Source organism: Alexandromys fortis, unplaced genomic scaffold (genome assembly GCF_014885135.2).
Source record: "Alexandromys fortis isolate MF-2015 unplaced genomic scaffold, M_Fortis_MF-2015_v1.1 scaffold_29, whole genome shotgun sequence".
Classification (NCBI taxonomy): domain Eukaryota; kingdom Metazoa; phylum Chordata; class Mammalia; order Rodentia; family Cricetidae; genus Alexandromys; species Alexandromys fortis.
Window position 1 is genome coordinate 6735625 of NW_026067891.1, and position 16375 is coordinate 6751999.

Here is a 16375-nt window from a genome sequence, read left to right on the forward strand (position 1 = left end):
GTGATTGGAGTCGCGCGCGGAGCACTCCGGGAAGATGGCGGGCGTGCTATTATTGGCCCACCACAGCAGCCAATGAGATGACAGATACGAGGAGCCGCTCCTGAGGCGGAGAGGAGGGCGGCGCCCGGAGAAGACGGTGGCCGGTGGCCTCCAGCAGCCTGGGACAGGGCAAGTGGACGAGCGGAGCGACCCGAGGCCAGTGGCGGTACCCGGGGTTGGTCCCGACTGCGGGTGGCCGGCAGTGCGACCCTCCCCTCTGCTTTAGCACGAGCACGGTTGTCCTGCTGCCTCCCCGTCCCCTAGGCAACGACGCCTGGCGCGGGGCGGGGCGGGGCGAGGCGAGGCGAGGCGGAGCCAACCGGTTTCTAGGAGAAACAGTGAGCTTCTCGGTCCTCTAAGCCAGGACATGCTCTTTCCTCCGTGGTCTACCCTTCTTTCAACTGGCTACCGCTTTGTGCACCTAAAGGACTTTAGTGTCTTGGGTGCCCCACTACCAGAACCCCTGCTATGGGACATCAGCTGGTGGGTATACCAAAAGCGTCCCCACCTGCGGCTGTCGGTGCAGGACCGCCAAGCTTCAGAGGCTTAAAGACCCAAATCACTCCCTGCTGCTGCCCTGATTACGCACCGCTAGCTAATCAGCCTGGTCCGTTAGGCCTTCACCCCACAATCCTAAAGTCCCTTTGTCCACTGAGGTCCAAGGAAATTTTTTTAGGGTGGGGTTGAGCCAACGACTCATTTGAGTATGACTAGCAAAATCTTGTGGATAATGGATCTTAAACCCCAAAGTTTTAAAGATTTATTTTATTTTTTAACTATGTGTATGTATGTGAAGGCTGGGATGTGTACTTGAGTGCGGATACCAGTGGACACCAGAGACATAGGATCTCCCAAGGGTTACAGTTAAAAGTAGTTGTGATTTGGTGAACCCAATTCCGGTCCTCTACAAGAGCAGAAGAGGACCCTCTTAACTGCTGGGTCGTCTCTCCAAACCCTAAACCCCTTTCTCAGTGCTGGCGATTGGATTCATGTCCTGTCCATTATATATGCCAGCAAATGCTCTACCAAAGAGGCCCATCCCCAGACCTTAACTGTGGTTCAACCTCTCTCTGCTACTTATCAACCTCTCCATAGCCTCTATAGGACATACACACATACATACATATGCACGTGTGTGTGTGTATGTGTGTCTTAGGGTTTCTATTGCTGTGAAGAGACACCATGACCACAGCAACTCTTATAAAGGAAAACATTTAATTGGAGTGACTTACAGTTTCAGAGGTTGAGTCCATTGTCATCATGGTGGGAGATGGTGGCATGCAGGCAGATATGGTGCTGGAGAAGGAGCTGAGAATTCTACATCTGAGAAATCCACAAGCAACAGGAAGTGCACTCTGTCACTGGGTGTAGCTTGAGCATAGGAGACCTCAAAGCCCAACCCCCCAGTGACATACTTCCTCCAACAAGGTCACACCTACTCCAGCAAAGTCACACCTCCTAATAGTGCCATTCCCTACAGGGACCATTTTCTTTCAAACCACCACAAATATACATATTTATATACATGATATATAATATATATGTCCATGTCATGTATATCTATCTATCTATCATCTATCATTTTATCAGTATATGCACCTCTGCTTTCACACACACCTATCAGTAAGCATCACATACCTACATGTACAAACACCGTGTGCTCCTGTGCACTCATCACTGCACACACACACACACACACAGAGTCCTGTTACCTGGTAACATACTTCCAGAACCGGAAGGAAATTGGTGGAAAATGGAAATTTGCAGGTGTGTTTTCACCATGATCAAGGCTTTGGAAAGGCTGCCCATGCTAGTTTGTTTTTGGATGCCTAGACACTGCTGTCTACCCCGTGTGCTCCACAGGGCTCCTCTGATGATGGTATATAATGAGATGACTGTTTGAGCCTGGGTCCTCATGACATCCAAAGATAAAGACGTGATGTCCTGGCCAGTTTCTCCCTGGGATGCCATCCTTAAGGCTGCCAAAGACCAGCTGCCATGCCTGGATTCAGACTCCTCCCTGGTGAGCAAGAGCTTCTTCCTGGATATCAGCTGTCCAGCTGGGGCAAGGACAGTTTTGGGTACTCCTCTCTACAGACCCCTCTGATCTATAGGGTTTATTTTACTCATCAATCCCTGAGTTTACTTCTGGGTACCTATGCCCTTTAGAATTCTTTCTGGGTTTGCCAGAATTCTTGAGTATGGGTATTGGTGTTCCATGTACTCTCCTGCAGTAGTCTTGACCCTCAGGTGGACTCAACACCAAAGTTCAGGTCTTTGGAACTTGCTGCTCTCAACTCTTGGGTCAGGTCAGGGCCAGTGCCAACCTCTGAGAGCAATAACCTTTTCAGGACACCGTGATATGGTCCTGGAGGGATTCTGCTACTTGAAGTGGTTTGGGGTCACTGACAGTACCAGTGGTCATTTATACAGGTGATCCACTGGTCAGAGACTCAGCACTCAGGTTGGCATAGGACATTTAGAGTGAAGAACAAGGGTTCTGAAGCAAAACAGCCGAGTGTGCCCGACCTGCATTTGCAAAGATGAACATGACCAAGCTAAGACTTGGGCATTATCCAGTGCACGGTGTGGCAAAAGAAGTAGACGATGACAGTACCTCGGTGCCCTAGTGCTGTCTTTGCTCTGCGAAGAAGTCCCTGTAAGGTGGCAGGCTAGTGTCAGCCTCTCTCCTCCCTGGTTAGAGACAGCTAACAAAAGCTCTTGTGTTAAGTGATAAGTCAGTATGAAAATGAGCTGGCCTCCCCTTTAGCTACCCCTTCACTACCATTACTCACTGCCAGCATTAATGCAAAATCTTGAGCATAGCCTGCAAAAAGGGAAGTATAGTGATATTTCATTTATGTTTTAATAAATAAAACTTGCCTGAAGATCAGAGTATAAAACAGCCCTGCTGGTCAGCCTTATAGACCAGGCAGTGGTAACACACACCTTTAATCTCAGTAGCCACACTAGTTGCCATAGAAAACGGGCTGTGCATGCTTTTAATCCTAGCCCTAGAGAGGATTATAAAACGGGAGGAGACAGCTCTCAGACACAGTCTCATTCTGAGATTCCTGAAGGCAGGTTCACCATTTAGGCAGGATCACCATTTTAGACTGAGGTCGAGGTAAAAGCCAGTGACTGGCTATTTTGCTTTTTGGACCTTAAGGTTGAACCCCAGTTTCTGTCTCTGAGTTTTTTTAATTGTGCATCAGGGAAGCTCACATCTCACCAGTATGAGGTGGTGCTGCTGAGCCTGTTTTGGGGTTGGCTGCAGAAAGCAGCACAGGACGTGTCCCTTTGTAGAGAACTAATCTTCCCAGATGCTCCTGGGTGGTTGGGCAAAGCAGGGCTGCCTTCTCCTCTGAACCACCCTGGTCTGTCTGCAGTCTGACTGTGAGGAAGAAGAACCCTTCATCTTTCAGCGAAACCAGCCTGTCCTGATTCCAGACCTGGCTGAGGAGCTGGCTGAAGACCCTCTTGAGTCTGGGATCTGGATTGCTGTAGGGAGAAGTTCTTCACCTGAGGTCTGTGGGACACAGGCTTGGGGGACCTGCTAAGTACCCTGGAGGGGTCATGGGGTTGGTTGGTGATTGCAAATCTCTCAAGGATTCCACCAACAGTGTAGGTCTAAATGCTTAAAACCACTGGTTTTGCCTCTTCCTCCCCCAAGGACAGCCTAGCACTTGGGTGTTCAACATATAAGCATGGTACCTCCCAACACTGTAAGTACATTGGGGTTTCTATTTGATTTTTGCTGCCTGCTGCCCTTTTTGTTTTCTTCCAAGACACTCTGTACTGTCTGGCCATTGTCACAGCTGCCTGTCTCAAATATCTCTCCCTAACCAAACTAATTCATAGCCGCTCAAGCTTGCTGAATGTTCAATGACTAAGTGCTCCAGCAGGAAGCCTAAGGGAGGTGTCTGAGTGTCGTTTACAGTAGTGCTCAGTGCTGGCTACCCTAGTAGGAAATCAGGGGAGGAGGGGGAAGCTCAGGCTTGGGCTTCCAGTCCGTTGAACTGCCCATACCCCCCCTCCCCTCTTTCGGCCCAGGGAGAGACCAAGACCTCTACCTAAACTCAATGATTACTCCAGACCTGATGGTATAAGCATGTAATCTGAGCTACTTGGAAGGTGAGGCAGGAGCATCAAAAGTTCAAGACGGGCACTGGAGAGGAAGGCTCAGTAATTAAGAGAGCTTGTTGCTCTTGCAGAAGACCCAGGTTTGGTTTCCAGCACCTGCATGGTAGCTCACAACCAACTGTAACTGTTTCTGCCCCACTTTTGGCCTCTATGAACTCCTGCACACACATGGTGCACATAAACATGCATGCATACATATAAAATCATAAACCAAAACTCCATCAGTGGCTTGATAATAAAAATGAATTGCTATCCCAGTAGATCCCATCTGCAGCTTTTATTCTTAGCTACCCAGGCCTGTCAGACCTGTTAACTCTTCTGATGTGGCTGTGACTGACATACTTTCCGATGAAAACATTGGCAGGCCAAAGCATCTCTACGGGCCAGACTGGGCTCCAGGAGCCCCTCGGCTCTGGGTAACCGCCCTCTGCTCAGTTCTTCCTAGCATCATTGAGGCAAACTGGGTGTGCTGAAGAAGTCCACCTGACCCATCTCCACCAAAACACTGTGTGAAGCCCAGCCCTCATAGACGCTAATATAAAACAGCACCCCCCCCCCGTCCTCCCCAGGAGAATCTGAAAGACAACTAGGACTCTGGTCAGTTTAGATGACACAATTTTCATGAACTGATTTCTTCTTTTCTGTAAGGACTACCAACTCCTTTGGGAGAGGGGCAATAGGGGGTGGAATCGTTTTGAAAACAGTGGCAACGTCCATATGACATGACAAGTTGTTGAACTAAAAGGGCTCAAAATGGAGCCCATGAGGTGCCTTGATGGGCGAAGGCACTTGCTGCTCAGCCTGACATGACACTCTGAGTTCCATACCCAGGGCCCATGGTGGAAGGAAAGACTGATTCTTGGCTACCTCCACCTTATCGTGAATACCCTGTGTGTGTGCCTGCGTGTGTGTGCATGTCTGTAAAGTATGTCTTTGCGGGTGCTCACCAATGATGCCTTTTTTCTCTAGCCAATTCTGGTTCCTGGGAGACTAGCCGTAGAACCTAGAAGTGGACAGATGGTCAGACAGACGGACTTGGCCCCTCAGGAAAGAAGAGGCCCTGGCTGGTCTTGCCAGAGCTGTGTCAAGATCAGCCCTATTCTTCTGGAGGCTGAGGAGGACCCACCCTGGCTGGAAGGCAACCTTAGAAGCCTGTCTAACCCCAAAGGATCCCAGAGTCCCCCGTGGACTTCCCAGGGAGAAGAAGCTACTTTTCCTTTGGAAGAAGAGCTGAAGACAGAGCCCTCCGATACTGACGAGTGCAGAACCCTCCGCAGGGAGAGGAGGAGGATGATAGAGAAGGATATTCTTCAGAAAGTGACCCAGGCTTCCAAGAACCCAGCCTGTGGTGACCACGGCCAGGCTGCAGTCTCAGGACCCTGGCCAGAAGTATCCTCGGAGCAGTCTCGGGAAGGGTGTCCGGTGCTCTCACTCAAGGTAAGTGTGTCCATAATCATGTGCATTGGTTGGTAGAGTGCTTGCCTTGCGTGCATAAAGTGTGTGTGGTTATATAGGCCAGTAATCCTAGGCCTTGGCCTTAGGAGGGTCAGACATTCAAGGTCATCCCTGGCTATGTTGTGAGTTCAAGGCCAGCTATAATGAGATCCTCCAGGTTATCCATCTTTGCACCCAAAAGTATTGACCCAAAACAAGTTTAAGGAAGGAGGTGTCAAGAAATGCAGGTCTGGCTGGGTGGTGGTGGTGCATGCCTTTAATTCCAGCAATCAGGAGGCAGAGGCAGCCTGTTCTTCAGAGCGAGTTCCAGGACAGCCAAGGCTACACAAACCCTGTGTGTTTGTGGCAAAATGGGGGAGAATGCAGGTCTCACCTTAAAGGAAGGGCTTAGTGTGTAATCATTTACAAAAGATAGTGCATTCAAGTATGTTAGACACACCCAAACTCCAGCACCACTCCATTGGTGTTTGGAGTCTGGGGTGGGTGCTTCCAGGCTCTTGGCCACTTATCCAAAGAATTGAAAATAAGGCTCACACAGATTGCCAAAGAAGCAAAATAACTCTTTTGGAGCTAGGTGACAACAAATTAAATAGTCCTGTCAAGATCAACAGGACTAAAGGAAGGAGGGGCTGGCTACTAAGGGGACATAATTTGGATGGTTCTCTATTTTGATTGATTAGATCATATATTTTTCCTACTGTACATGTTCCTTTCCCATAATCATTGGATTTTAATCATCTGAATGCCTAGTTACGCACAGTTATAAGATTGCAGTAAATAGGGAGCTTTCCCTAAAAGATTAGTAGAGCACAGTTCTCCCTTACTGCCTAAACACCCAAGACCAGCTCGGGCAAGATAATCCCTATCTTCTCCATACCTAGATATGATGGAGGAAGGTCATTGGTTAATTATATTAAACCAACTGCTTGGCCTCATAGCTTAGAACATAGATGGGAGGAGTAAACAGAATAGAATTCTGGGTGGAAGAGGAAGTGAGGTCAGACTCTGCTCTGCTCCCGGAGAGACCCGACAGCTCTGCTCTGGAGCAGAGACGCCATGCTCTGCTCTCCCGATAGCTCTGCTTTCTGAGGCACACGCGATGAAGCTCCAACCCAAGATGGACATAGGTTAGAACCTTCCTGGTAAGCGCACCTTGGGGTGCTTACACACATCATTAGAAATGGGCTAGTCCAGGTGCGAGAATTAGCCTGTAAGGGCTAGAGTGCATGGGCCAAGCAGTGTTTAAATGAATACAGTTTGTGTGTTGTTATTTCGGGGCATAAGCTAGCCAAGAGGCCGGGGTGCTGGGGACGCAGCCCCGCCGCTCTTATTTCAACATAGATATACTGAGAATACACTTGAATGGAAACTGTCTAAATTTGATTGTTACAGAGTTGAGCGAGGAAGATTTATAGCGTAGTGCAGAGATGCAGGTGGGGGCGGCAGGGAGTTCTGATGTTGCTAATGCAGTGTTTGAAGAGGTGTGCATCTGTTTAGTACACTGCAGGTGAAGGAACTACACTGTCAAATGAGTTATTACAGTGGGGTGTGGACAACCAAACTAAATGGGGTTGTTCCAAGCTAAATGGTTTCCTATGTTTGCCTGCCTCACTATGATGAATGACTCACGATACTCTGCTGGCTGCAGCTGTTGTAAAGTGGGTGTTCCTACTGCAGAACCTTTCTGCAGCCTTGTAATCACCAGCTTTATCATTTCAGCAACTTGAAGGCTGGGATTTGGATTACATCCTTCAGAGTCTGCCAGGGCGAAAAGACAGCCAGGGTGACAATGCTCCCAGAACTGCGTGGTGGTTAGCTGACCGCTGCCAAAACCAAGGTCTGACCTTCACCATAGAAGTCCGAGTGAATCTCCATAAGTACTCCTTCCAAGCCTCTCAGTGGCAGGGGTAGGGAATGGGCAGGGCTCTCACCCCTTACTGTCCTTAGCACACTCACTGCCCAGTCTTACAAAAGACTTCATTCATCATACATACAGATGCCTGCTCAGCCAGGCATGTTCAGGCCTTCAAACTTACCTGCCCTGTGGTCCACCCTTTTTCTTCCTCCAGCTTCCTTCATTCCTCTTCCTCTTCTGCGGGAAAGCAGAACCTGTCTCTTGCTCCCTTTTAGGCAGCTGAAACGCTCATTCTATTTGAAAGCATCATACTCTCACTGTGCTCATGGTCTTGCTATGAACAGCTCTCTTTGTTTTTCAAGACAGGAGCAGAATTTCTCTGTGTAGCCCTGGCTGTCCTGGAACTCTCTCTATAGCCTGGACTGGTCTCAAACTCAGAGTGCTGGGATTAAAGGCATGTGTCACCACCACCTGATTTATGAGCAGCTCTGTAAAAGGCTCCACATGTTCTCTCCACTCATGCAGGCCCCAAGAGCAGGTGGATGCACATTTGAGCTGGGGAGCAAGGACAGGGCCTAGGTGTCCATGTCCAGATCCAGACTAAAGACTCCACTAGACTGACAGCCACTGGGATGTTTGAAGCAAGAAGGCTTTTTAAGTTCATTTTTTTTCTTTATAATTGTTTTGCCTGTAGGCATGTAAATGCTACCACATGATCATCTGTGCATGCACCAGGAAAGGGCAGCAGATCCCCTGGAACTGGAATTACAGTTGTGAGCTACTGTGTGGGTGGTGGGAATTGAACCCAGGTCCTCTGCAAGAGCAGCAAGTGCTCTTAATCACTGATCTATCTCTCTCCAGCCCTACCTGTTTTGTTTTTGAGATGCCATCTTACTGTTTAGCCCTGGTTGACCTGAAACTTGGAACATGATATGTCGGCCAGATCTATTGAACTTGCATCTGCCTGTGTCTGCCTCCTGAGTGCTGATATAAAGGTGTGCATCACCTTGACTTTTGTTTTGAGGCAAGGTCTACATGGTAGTCTGGACTGGCCTGGAAGTCTTGGCAATTCTCCTGCTTCAAACTTCAAACTGGTGCCACTAATGAGGTTCCCAACCAGGCCAATGGGAATCTTTCCCTGGACTTTTGTAGTTTGGCTTGGGTCGGAAGATGGAAGGGCTGTGACAGCATTCCTGCTTCAGCAGCGCTTCCAGGTGTGGTGGAGTGGGTTCTCTGCAAGGTTGGCAGAAATGTATCATGAGCATCTCTCTGGAGGGTGCTACAGCAGGACCTAGTCTCTATTTTAAATGCTCATGACTCTCGGATGAAGCTATTCCTTTTTGTTTAGTTTTATTTTGTTGAGACGTGTAGTCCAAGGTGGCTCAAACTCATTATGTAGCTGAAACTGGCCTTGAACTTTCTTCTACCTTCCAAGTGGTGAGATTTCCACTCCCACCAGAGAAGCTATTCTATTTGGAAAATCTCTTGTTTAAACACATACCCCAGGATGTTCACTGCTGTGCACTGTAAGACAACAAAAAATTGCCTGGCGGTGGTGGCACATGTCTGTATCCCAACACTCGGGAGGCAGAGGCAAGTGGATCTCTGTGATTTCAAGGCCAGCTTGGTCTACAGAGTGAGTTCCAGGGCAGTCAAGGCTACACAGTAAAACCCTGTCTCAAGAGGAAAAAAAAAAGAAGCTTTGAAAACTTGGAAACAGCTCCTATTCAATAGGGGTCTTGCTCTAGCTAAATCAAGCTCATCAGAGAGTGCACTCAGCTCAGTGAACCAAGTCTACTCATAGAAAGGTGTAAAAAGATGAATGCAGTTGCTGGGGTTGTAGCTCAGTGACAGAATGCTTGATAGCATGCACAAGGCCCTGGGTTCACTCCCAAGTGCCCCCATCCCTGAGACACACACACACAGAGACACGTGTGTGTGCACGCGCGTGCGCACACACACACACACATCTATATAAGCCTGTTTGCTACTTTTTGGAAAGTACAAACATCTGTTCACTGTGGTCACCTGAGACCCTATGTCACAAGGCTCAAGTGTAGCAGCCTCTCTTGAAGATGTGACAATCCCTTGACTTTGCCAAGAGAAGCTGAAGCCTCAGAGAGGTCTGAGGTGGGGCACATTGGAGCCTGAAGCTCAACCACTGAGAGGCAGACCTGAGCTAAGCAACCTCCTCTCCTGGCAACCCCCAGGGCACACCACTGGACTCCCTCAGGACATACTGCTGGAGCAGCTGGCCCTCCTGTGTGCCACTCAGTCCAGAGTCTGCAACCCTACCCAGAAGGTATCTGCTGACAACCCCCAAGGCACTGAAGAACTGGAAGCCAGAAGCAGGTGGGACTTCCACCAGCCACACCCACAGCCATTGCTTTAGAACCAGCCTGCCTCTAGGCAGTGTCATTTGGGCCTACTGGTGGGGCACTTGGCATGTACTTTCTCTTTGAATAAGGACTCATGTAGGCAAATGCTCCATTATCTTTATGTTTACTGATGGGGAAGCTGAGGTTCAGATTGCCATGCTCTCCCAGAGAGCTGTGTATTGAGCCCCAGAGCTGTCTCATTCCCTAACACAATAGGTACTTTCTCTTGGCACCAACATGACTTCCCTGGGAACAGCAGAATTATCACATTACCCTGCTCCTCTGACCAGATTGATTGGTCTAGCCTTGAACCCAACCAGGCCAATGGGAACCTTTCCCTGGACTTTTGTAGTTTGGCTTGGGTCAGAAGATGGAAGGGCTTTGGGCAGCCACCTGTCCTGGACAAGCAGGGAAGCAAACTGGGACAGAGTGAAGCTGGAGATGGGGTCACCTGAGGCCCAATGTTCTGCCTTTCCCAGATGCAACCATTTTCAGAGATCTGGGGACTTTTCCCCCTGAAGTTGTCGTGGATTCTGCCTGGCTAGCTGAAGGGACAAAGCCTGTGCTTTCCGGTGTGGAAGCCACCAGCTCCACACAACTCCCAAGCACTGGAAACGTGGCTAATGGGATGGAAACGGTTTCATTTTATGGATCTATTTAAGTGGCTTAGCTTGTGCTAAGTGGTTCCCAACTGAGTGGAACAGACTGAGGGTTTATTTATCTATCATATGAGGACTGACCTCAGGGCCACACACATGCTAGGCCCATGTTCTGCCACTGCGTGGCATCCCAAGTCACCTTTTTACTTTTTCTCTTTAAAGTCTTGCTAAGAGTCTGGAGAGATGCGTCAGTGGTTAGGGGCATTGGTTGTTCTTCCAGAGGACACAGGTTTGATTGCCAGCACTCACACAGTGATTCACAACTGTCTGCAACTCCAGTTCCAGGGGATCAGATGCCCTTTCTGGCCTCCATGAACACCAGTCATACCAGCGAATAAACATGCATGCAGGCAAAACACTCATATACAAAAAGTATATGTATAAAGTCTTGCTAAGTTGCCTAGGCTGGCCTTGAACTTTCTATCCTGCCTCAGCCTCCTGAACACTTCAACAGGCCTGCCTACCAGCTGAGCTGATACACAGCATATCAGACTTGCCCAGTTCTGTGGGGGTAGTGGTGCCCTAGAGAACAGATGGGTTCCAAGTGCCCACCCGCACACCACAGACACACCTTCAGTAGCTGCTGTGAGCACAGTGATTAGACCTGCTCAGCAGGTGGCAGGAATCACATAGAAGGACCACCTCACCCCTCCCATTGCAGAAGTGCTTTAGCAGAGCCTGGCTTTCAAACTGAGCCAGCGCAGAAGCTGGCAGAGAGTAGGAGGCCGAAGACAGAGCCTCCCACCATCTTCATTGACCTGCGTCAGACGGAGCCATCCGAACCACAAGAGCACCAGTCCCAGGAGAGGTACAGAACAATGCTAAGAACGGTGTCTGCAGGAGGGAAGGAGGGACACAAGGCAGAGCTCATCTGGGTTGAGCACCTTGTACCTTCCCTTCAGAAATGGCAGGAAGCCCAGTGGCCCCTTAGCTTTGGCTGGCTGTCACTCTTCTTGGATTCCCAGGGAGGTCCGTAGGTGAGAGGCAGGCCTGGCAAGGTGGCTGAAGCACATCCTGAGAACCCATTTCTTCTACTTCCAGCTCTGAATATAGCTCCTCTGACAGTGAGGAGGAAGGCATGGAGACAGCAGACCCAGGACAGGGGGCATCCTGGGAATGGAGGTAACCTTAGAGTCTATCCCTCTCCATTGGGAAGCTCCCTCCCTGTGCCCTGGGCCCCCTAGACATGTGGGTCAGCATCTGGTGTGATGGGAGTGGGTATTGTGCTTTATAACCTGGCATAGGGAAGCCTGTGTGGCCAGGCCTACTATACCTAGGCGTCATGAGTGACATCAAGCTTCCCACTCCAGGGCAGCTTAGTCCAGCCTCTGAAAACAGTTCCCCAGCTTGATCTTTCTCCTGCTGCTGGTAAAGAAAACGTGGAGGGCCAGCTGTTAGCCAGATGTGAAAAAGAGCTGGTAGATTAAAGAGCAGTGTCCAGCCAGGCGGTGTTGGTACACGCCTTTAACCCCAGGGCTTGGGAGGCAGAGGCAGGCAGATCTCTGAGTATGGCACAAATTCCAGTACAGCCAGAACTGTTACACAGAGAGGCCCTGTCTCGAAAAACAAAGAGCAGTGTCCTGTCAGAGACGTACCCGAGGCCCCAGACTGTGGCCACAGGATGAATGAGAAATGGGGGTCATAGCTGCCTGCAGCACTGGGAATGTCAGAGCTCAGGTATAGAATGGGACATCCCAGGAAGATGGGGTGGGAGGTTCCCCACCTGAGCCTGTGGTACAGCAGCACCCCAGGAAAGCTGCAGCTACACAGTCTTGGCTTTTCCTTTGCACCTCCCCATAGACATCTCTTTTCTCCTCCCACAACACCCTTGGGCAAGGCCTTGCTCATTCAAGGAAAGGGAGTCAGGGCTGGGATGCCCCTCTGCCCTGCTTTGAGGCACTAGTTGGCTCACTGCCAGGCACCAGGCCTAGGTCCTTTTATGAAGGCTGCAGCTCCAGGCAGTAGACCTGGGCACACTCAGACTGGCCCTTCAGCTTATCGCTTCATCCCTTCAGGACCTGATGCCTTCTTTTAAATATAGGAGAAAACTGCCGTTCCTACCTCGCAGGACTCCAAGCCAGTGTACATGGGAAATGCTGTTGATGGCAGCTATGGGGTGGCCCAGGATTTGGATGTTAAAAATATTCCCTCTGTGTAGATGGGAAATTAGCCATACATCTGTGGAGGATGTTTATCCTAAAACATCTCTGTCAATAGTTTTGTTTTTCCCTTTCAAGACAAGAGTCTCACTCAGTAGCTAGTCTGGCCTCAGACTCATGGTAGTCCCCCGTCTCACTGTGTCAGCCCACATGCTTTCCAGACCTTTCCCTCTGTTGGATTTAGCCTTCTTAGAACGTTTGTTCTGTTGCTTCTCCTGTTGGGTGGGGAGTCACTGTTCGTGCAGCTGCTTCTGGCAAAGGCTCGATGCCTGGCTTAGTCAGGGCGACTGCTGCTCTGCTGACAACCATGACCAAAGCAGTGAGAGCAGGAACTCACACAGAATTGATGTAGAGGCCGTGGAGTGGGCTGCTTAGTGGCTTGCTCCTCACACTTGCTCAGCCTGCTTTCTTACAGACCCTAGGATCACCAGTCCAGGGATGGCACCGCCTGCTATGGGCTGGGCCCTCCCGGGCTGGGCCCTCCCCCATCAGTCACTAAGAAAATGCCCCCCAGTGTTGACTGAGTTTTCTGTCCTGCCCAGTTCCCACAGTCATTAGGTCCCAAAGAAATCACACAGAGGTCTACATTAGTTATAAACTCAGTATCTCAGGCTTTTTATTAACTCTTATAATTTATTTTAGCCCATAATTATTGTCTGTGTTAGCCACGTGGCTTGGTGAGGCACCTTTTTCAGCAAGGCATCCTCTGCTTCTGGGTCACGACTGCAGACTGAAACTTATCTCTTCCCAGAATTCTTGTTGCCCCGCCTCTACTTCCTGCCTGCCTACTGGCCAGTCAGCGTTTATTTAAAATACGAGTGACGGGGGTACAGACCATTGTCCCATAGCTCCCCAGCTGGATTTTAGGGAGGCATTTTCTTAATTGCAGTTCTGTCCTTCCAGGTGACTCTAGCTTGTGTCAAGTTGAGAAACTAGGCAGGACAGTGCCCATTGCTAAGGGAGAGACCCACAAGGGTTGTCATCTCACATGCTTCCTAACTGAGTGGCTTTGGAAAGGGAGCTGAAACTCCATAAGGCTCTCCTCCTTTCAGTGTTGGGAGGTCTGGCCTTCAGGCACCAGGCCTTAGGTGGTTTTCCTGCGTCACAGGGACTGTACTGGGAAGAGCCAGCTTCTCCAACAGCTAAGAGCATTTCGGAAGGGGGCTGGTCCATCCTACCTGTCTACCAGTGACTGTCCTGGAGGCCAGAAGGCCCAGGCCCCAGGAGATACAGCTGAATCACAAACTGGGAGGAAGAAACACATAAAACTCTGGGCTGAGAAGCAGAATGCCCTGGATCTAGGGGACCCTCTTAGGACACAGCCAACCAGAAAGGTGCTGCTACCTGCTACGGGCCAGCTATACTCAGCTCAGGTAAAGGACCGGAAAAGAAGGTAGGGGTGGCAGATTCCTATCTACACAGCCCTCATGGTCCCTCTACAGTCCACCTGTTTTTAATAGCATGGGCCTCAGGGGGCTAAGATGCTCACTGTGGACCCTACCCAGCCAGTTTAAGCATATTTAAACTTTTTGTTGTGGTGGTGTTGGGAGCTGTATCCAGGGCCTCATGCATAGTAAGCAATTACTCTAATACCAGGCTGACATCTCCAGTTCCCATATTTAAATACATTTATAGTGTCCTAAAGAAATGGTCCCCGGGTTCCTGGAACTCTGGTATTTCATGTACCTAAGTTAACACACATGTCCACACTCATGCAGACTTAATGTACTTTTTGAAAAAAGGGGAAACAACTGATATTTGCTTTTTCTGACTTTTTACCCCAGACACAAAAGCACACATAGGCTCCAGGTCATCCCAAGTTGAAGGTGACACTCATCTTTGCTAGTCTGGACGGAACACCGTGCCTACCAGGAGTTCCGACACCAGGAGTCACGCTGTGTGAAATGCAGTGCAACCCACTCTCCCTCCGTGGTACTCCATGAAAGCTGTGTGACCAGCTGAGGCCTGGACCCCAGAGGGGACACCTGAGCTTCCTCCACCTGGTTACTTTGCAAAACTTGTCTCCCCTCCCCCCATCCACTCCACCCCAGGCTCCATCTTTAGGGTCTGTTGTACCTGCTTTCCCAGCCCCTCTGATTTTCTGCCACCTCATCTCCCCAGTCTTCCCCTGTCTCCTCCCTCCATGGAAGAACAGAGAAACCACTACCAAGGCAGGGTTTGGGTGGCAGAGAAGGATACTTGGCATCTGACAAATGTTTTAGCACTCAGCTGTGGTGTGGGGGTGTTATCTCTGCCAGCTGTCCTGCTGCTAGGCAAGGATCTCAGTGCCAAGTCCTGAGCCACACAAGACAGGTCCTGTGACAGGATCACAGACAGATCACTGTTGTCACTGGCAACCAGCATCACGCCCAGTATCCTGATCCAAAACCCCTGTCTGATACAGTCACAGGGACTGCCATTAATCCCAACCCCAAGACATATTCTTCAGATGCCACATGCAAGACAGGCCCTTCCAAGGCCACAGGCAGCCTCCCTGTAAGGGGGCCAGGCTGCCCTGCCCAAGGGCAGAGATCCCTTGCTTGAACTCCAGGGTAGCCTGGCTCCACCCTCTGCCCAGCAGCTTCTACTTAGCTGTCAAGAGCAAAAGCACCTCATTGTTCCTAAACTTTCTTTCTCCCAACCCCACCCCACTAATGGTAGAAAACCTGCTGAGAATGCCTCATGTGATAGGAAATAAATTCTGCTGCAATTTCAACTGTGCCTGTCAATCACTGGCTTTAAGGAAAGGCAGGAGGGTGGTAGTGGGCAAGCAGACCTGGGTCCAAAGCTAGATCTACCACCTGGGCAACATCATCATGTCTCAGATCATGCAGACCAGAGGGGCTGAGAAGACAAGTACAAAAGGGCTCTAAAGGTGGGGTCTTGGGGGGCTATAAAACTGATGGTCCCCTATAGACTGGGTGAAGTGCCATCATGGTACACACCTAGCACCTGAAACCCTCGGGTTTCCTCATCAAGAATGACAAGGCCACAAGGTGAAGACAGGAACAGGAAGAGCCCCACTAGGTGGGGGGATCTCCATATGAGAAGTCCAAAAATGCACATGCCCATCAGACTGTTGTTCCCTGTGGCATCAGCAGAGATAGGACCCTAGGGTGGGGCTGCACAGCCTTGCTAGCTTATGGCCGGGGGCCTCTGCTGTTTCCATGTGCCCCCTGAGTGATCTTGAGGCTGGTTTAGGAGACAAACGCCATACAAAGCTCTATTCTCCAGAGAACAGGTAGAGCTCATGGGTTCAGGACAAGTTCTGGGATTTATTATGTGAGTGAAGAAAGACCAAATGACAGCCCTGGATCCTGAGAGATGGTGAAAACACAGGCATGAGCCAGACACCCTGGGGCTCCTGGGGCTGGGGGAGCGGGCTCAGCAGGTAAAGGCACTAGCTGCCAAGTCTGGTAGCCTGTGTTTGCTGCCTGAGACCCACAGGTGGATGGAGACAACCAACCAGCTGTCCTGACCTCACATACACACGATGGAACACACCTCCTGCACACGCACACACACGTTTTTTAAATGAGATTTATGTATATGGATGCTTTGTCTGCACATAGATGGATCTGCACATCAGAAAACGTCATCTGATCCCATGAGCCACCATGTCCCAGATAATGACATTAAGACTTATTTTTAGTTTTTAAAAATTTACTTATTTATTATGTATACATT

General features: G+C 49.9%; 1 protein-coding gene across 4 annotated transcripts; it reads left to right on the forward strand.

Annotated features, from left to right (window-relative positions):
* Window positions 1-6: 6 nt before the first annotated feature.
* On the forward strand, window positions 7-15793 carry Dnaaf8 (dynein axonemal assembly factor 8). Of its 4 annotated transcripts, none has more exons than XM_050135808.1 (10): window positions 7-522; window positions 1903-2062; window positions 3429-3566; window positions 5152-5619; window positions 7357-7474; window positions 9703-9844; window positions 11191-11337; window positions 11571-11651; window positions 13797-14061; window positions 14473-15790. In XM_050135808.1, the coding sequence occupies exons 2-10, from the start codon at window positions 1955-1957 to the stop codon at window positions 14488-14490; spliced, it is 1485 nt and encodes a 494-aa protein (XP_049991765.1). In that variant the 5' UTR covers window positions 7-522; window positions 1903-1954; the 3' UTR covers window positions 14491-15790. The 4 variants fall into 4 exon arrangements, with proteins under 4 accessions (XP_049991765.1, XP_049991754.1, XP_049991782.1 ...); XM_050135797.1 differs by having other exon boundaries at window positions 7-195; XM_050135825.1 differs by lacking the exon at window positions 13797-14061 and having other exon boundaries at window positions 7-195; window positions 14473-15793.
* Window positions 15794-16375: the final 582 nt, after the last annotated feature.

Coding starts and splice junctions, on each gene's coding strand:
- Dnaaf8 (XM_050135808.1), top strand. CDS start 1,955: ATGACATCCAAAGATAAAGACGTGATGTCCTGGCCAGTTTCTCCCTGG. Junction 2,063..3,428: donor TGGATTCAGACTCCTCCCTG/GTGAGCAAGAGC, acceptor GTCTGTCTGCAG/TCTGACTGTGAGGAAGAAGA. Junction 11,338..11,570: donor GAGCACCAGTCCCAGGAGAG/GTACAGAACAAT, acceptor TTCTACTTCCAG/CTCTGAATATAGCTCCTCTG.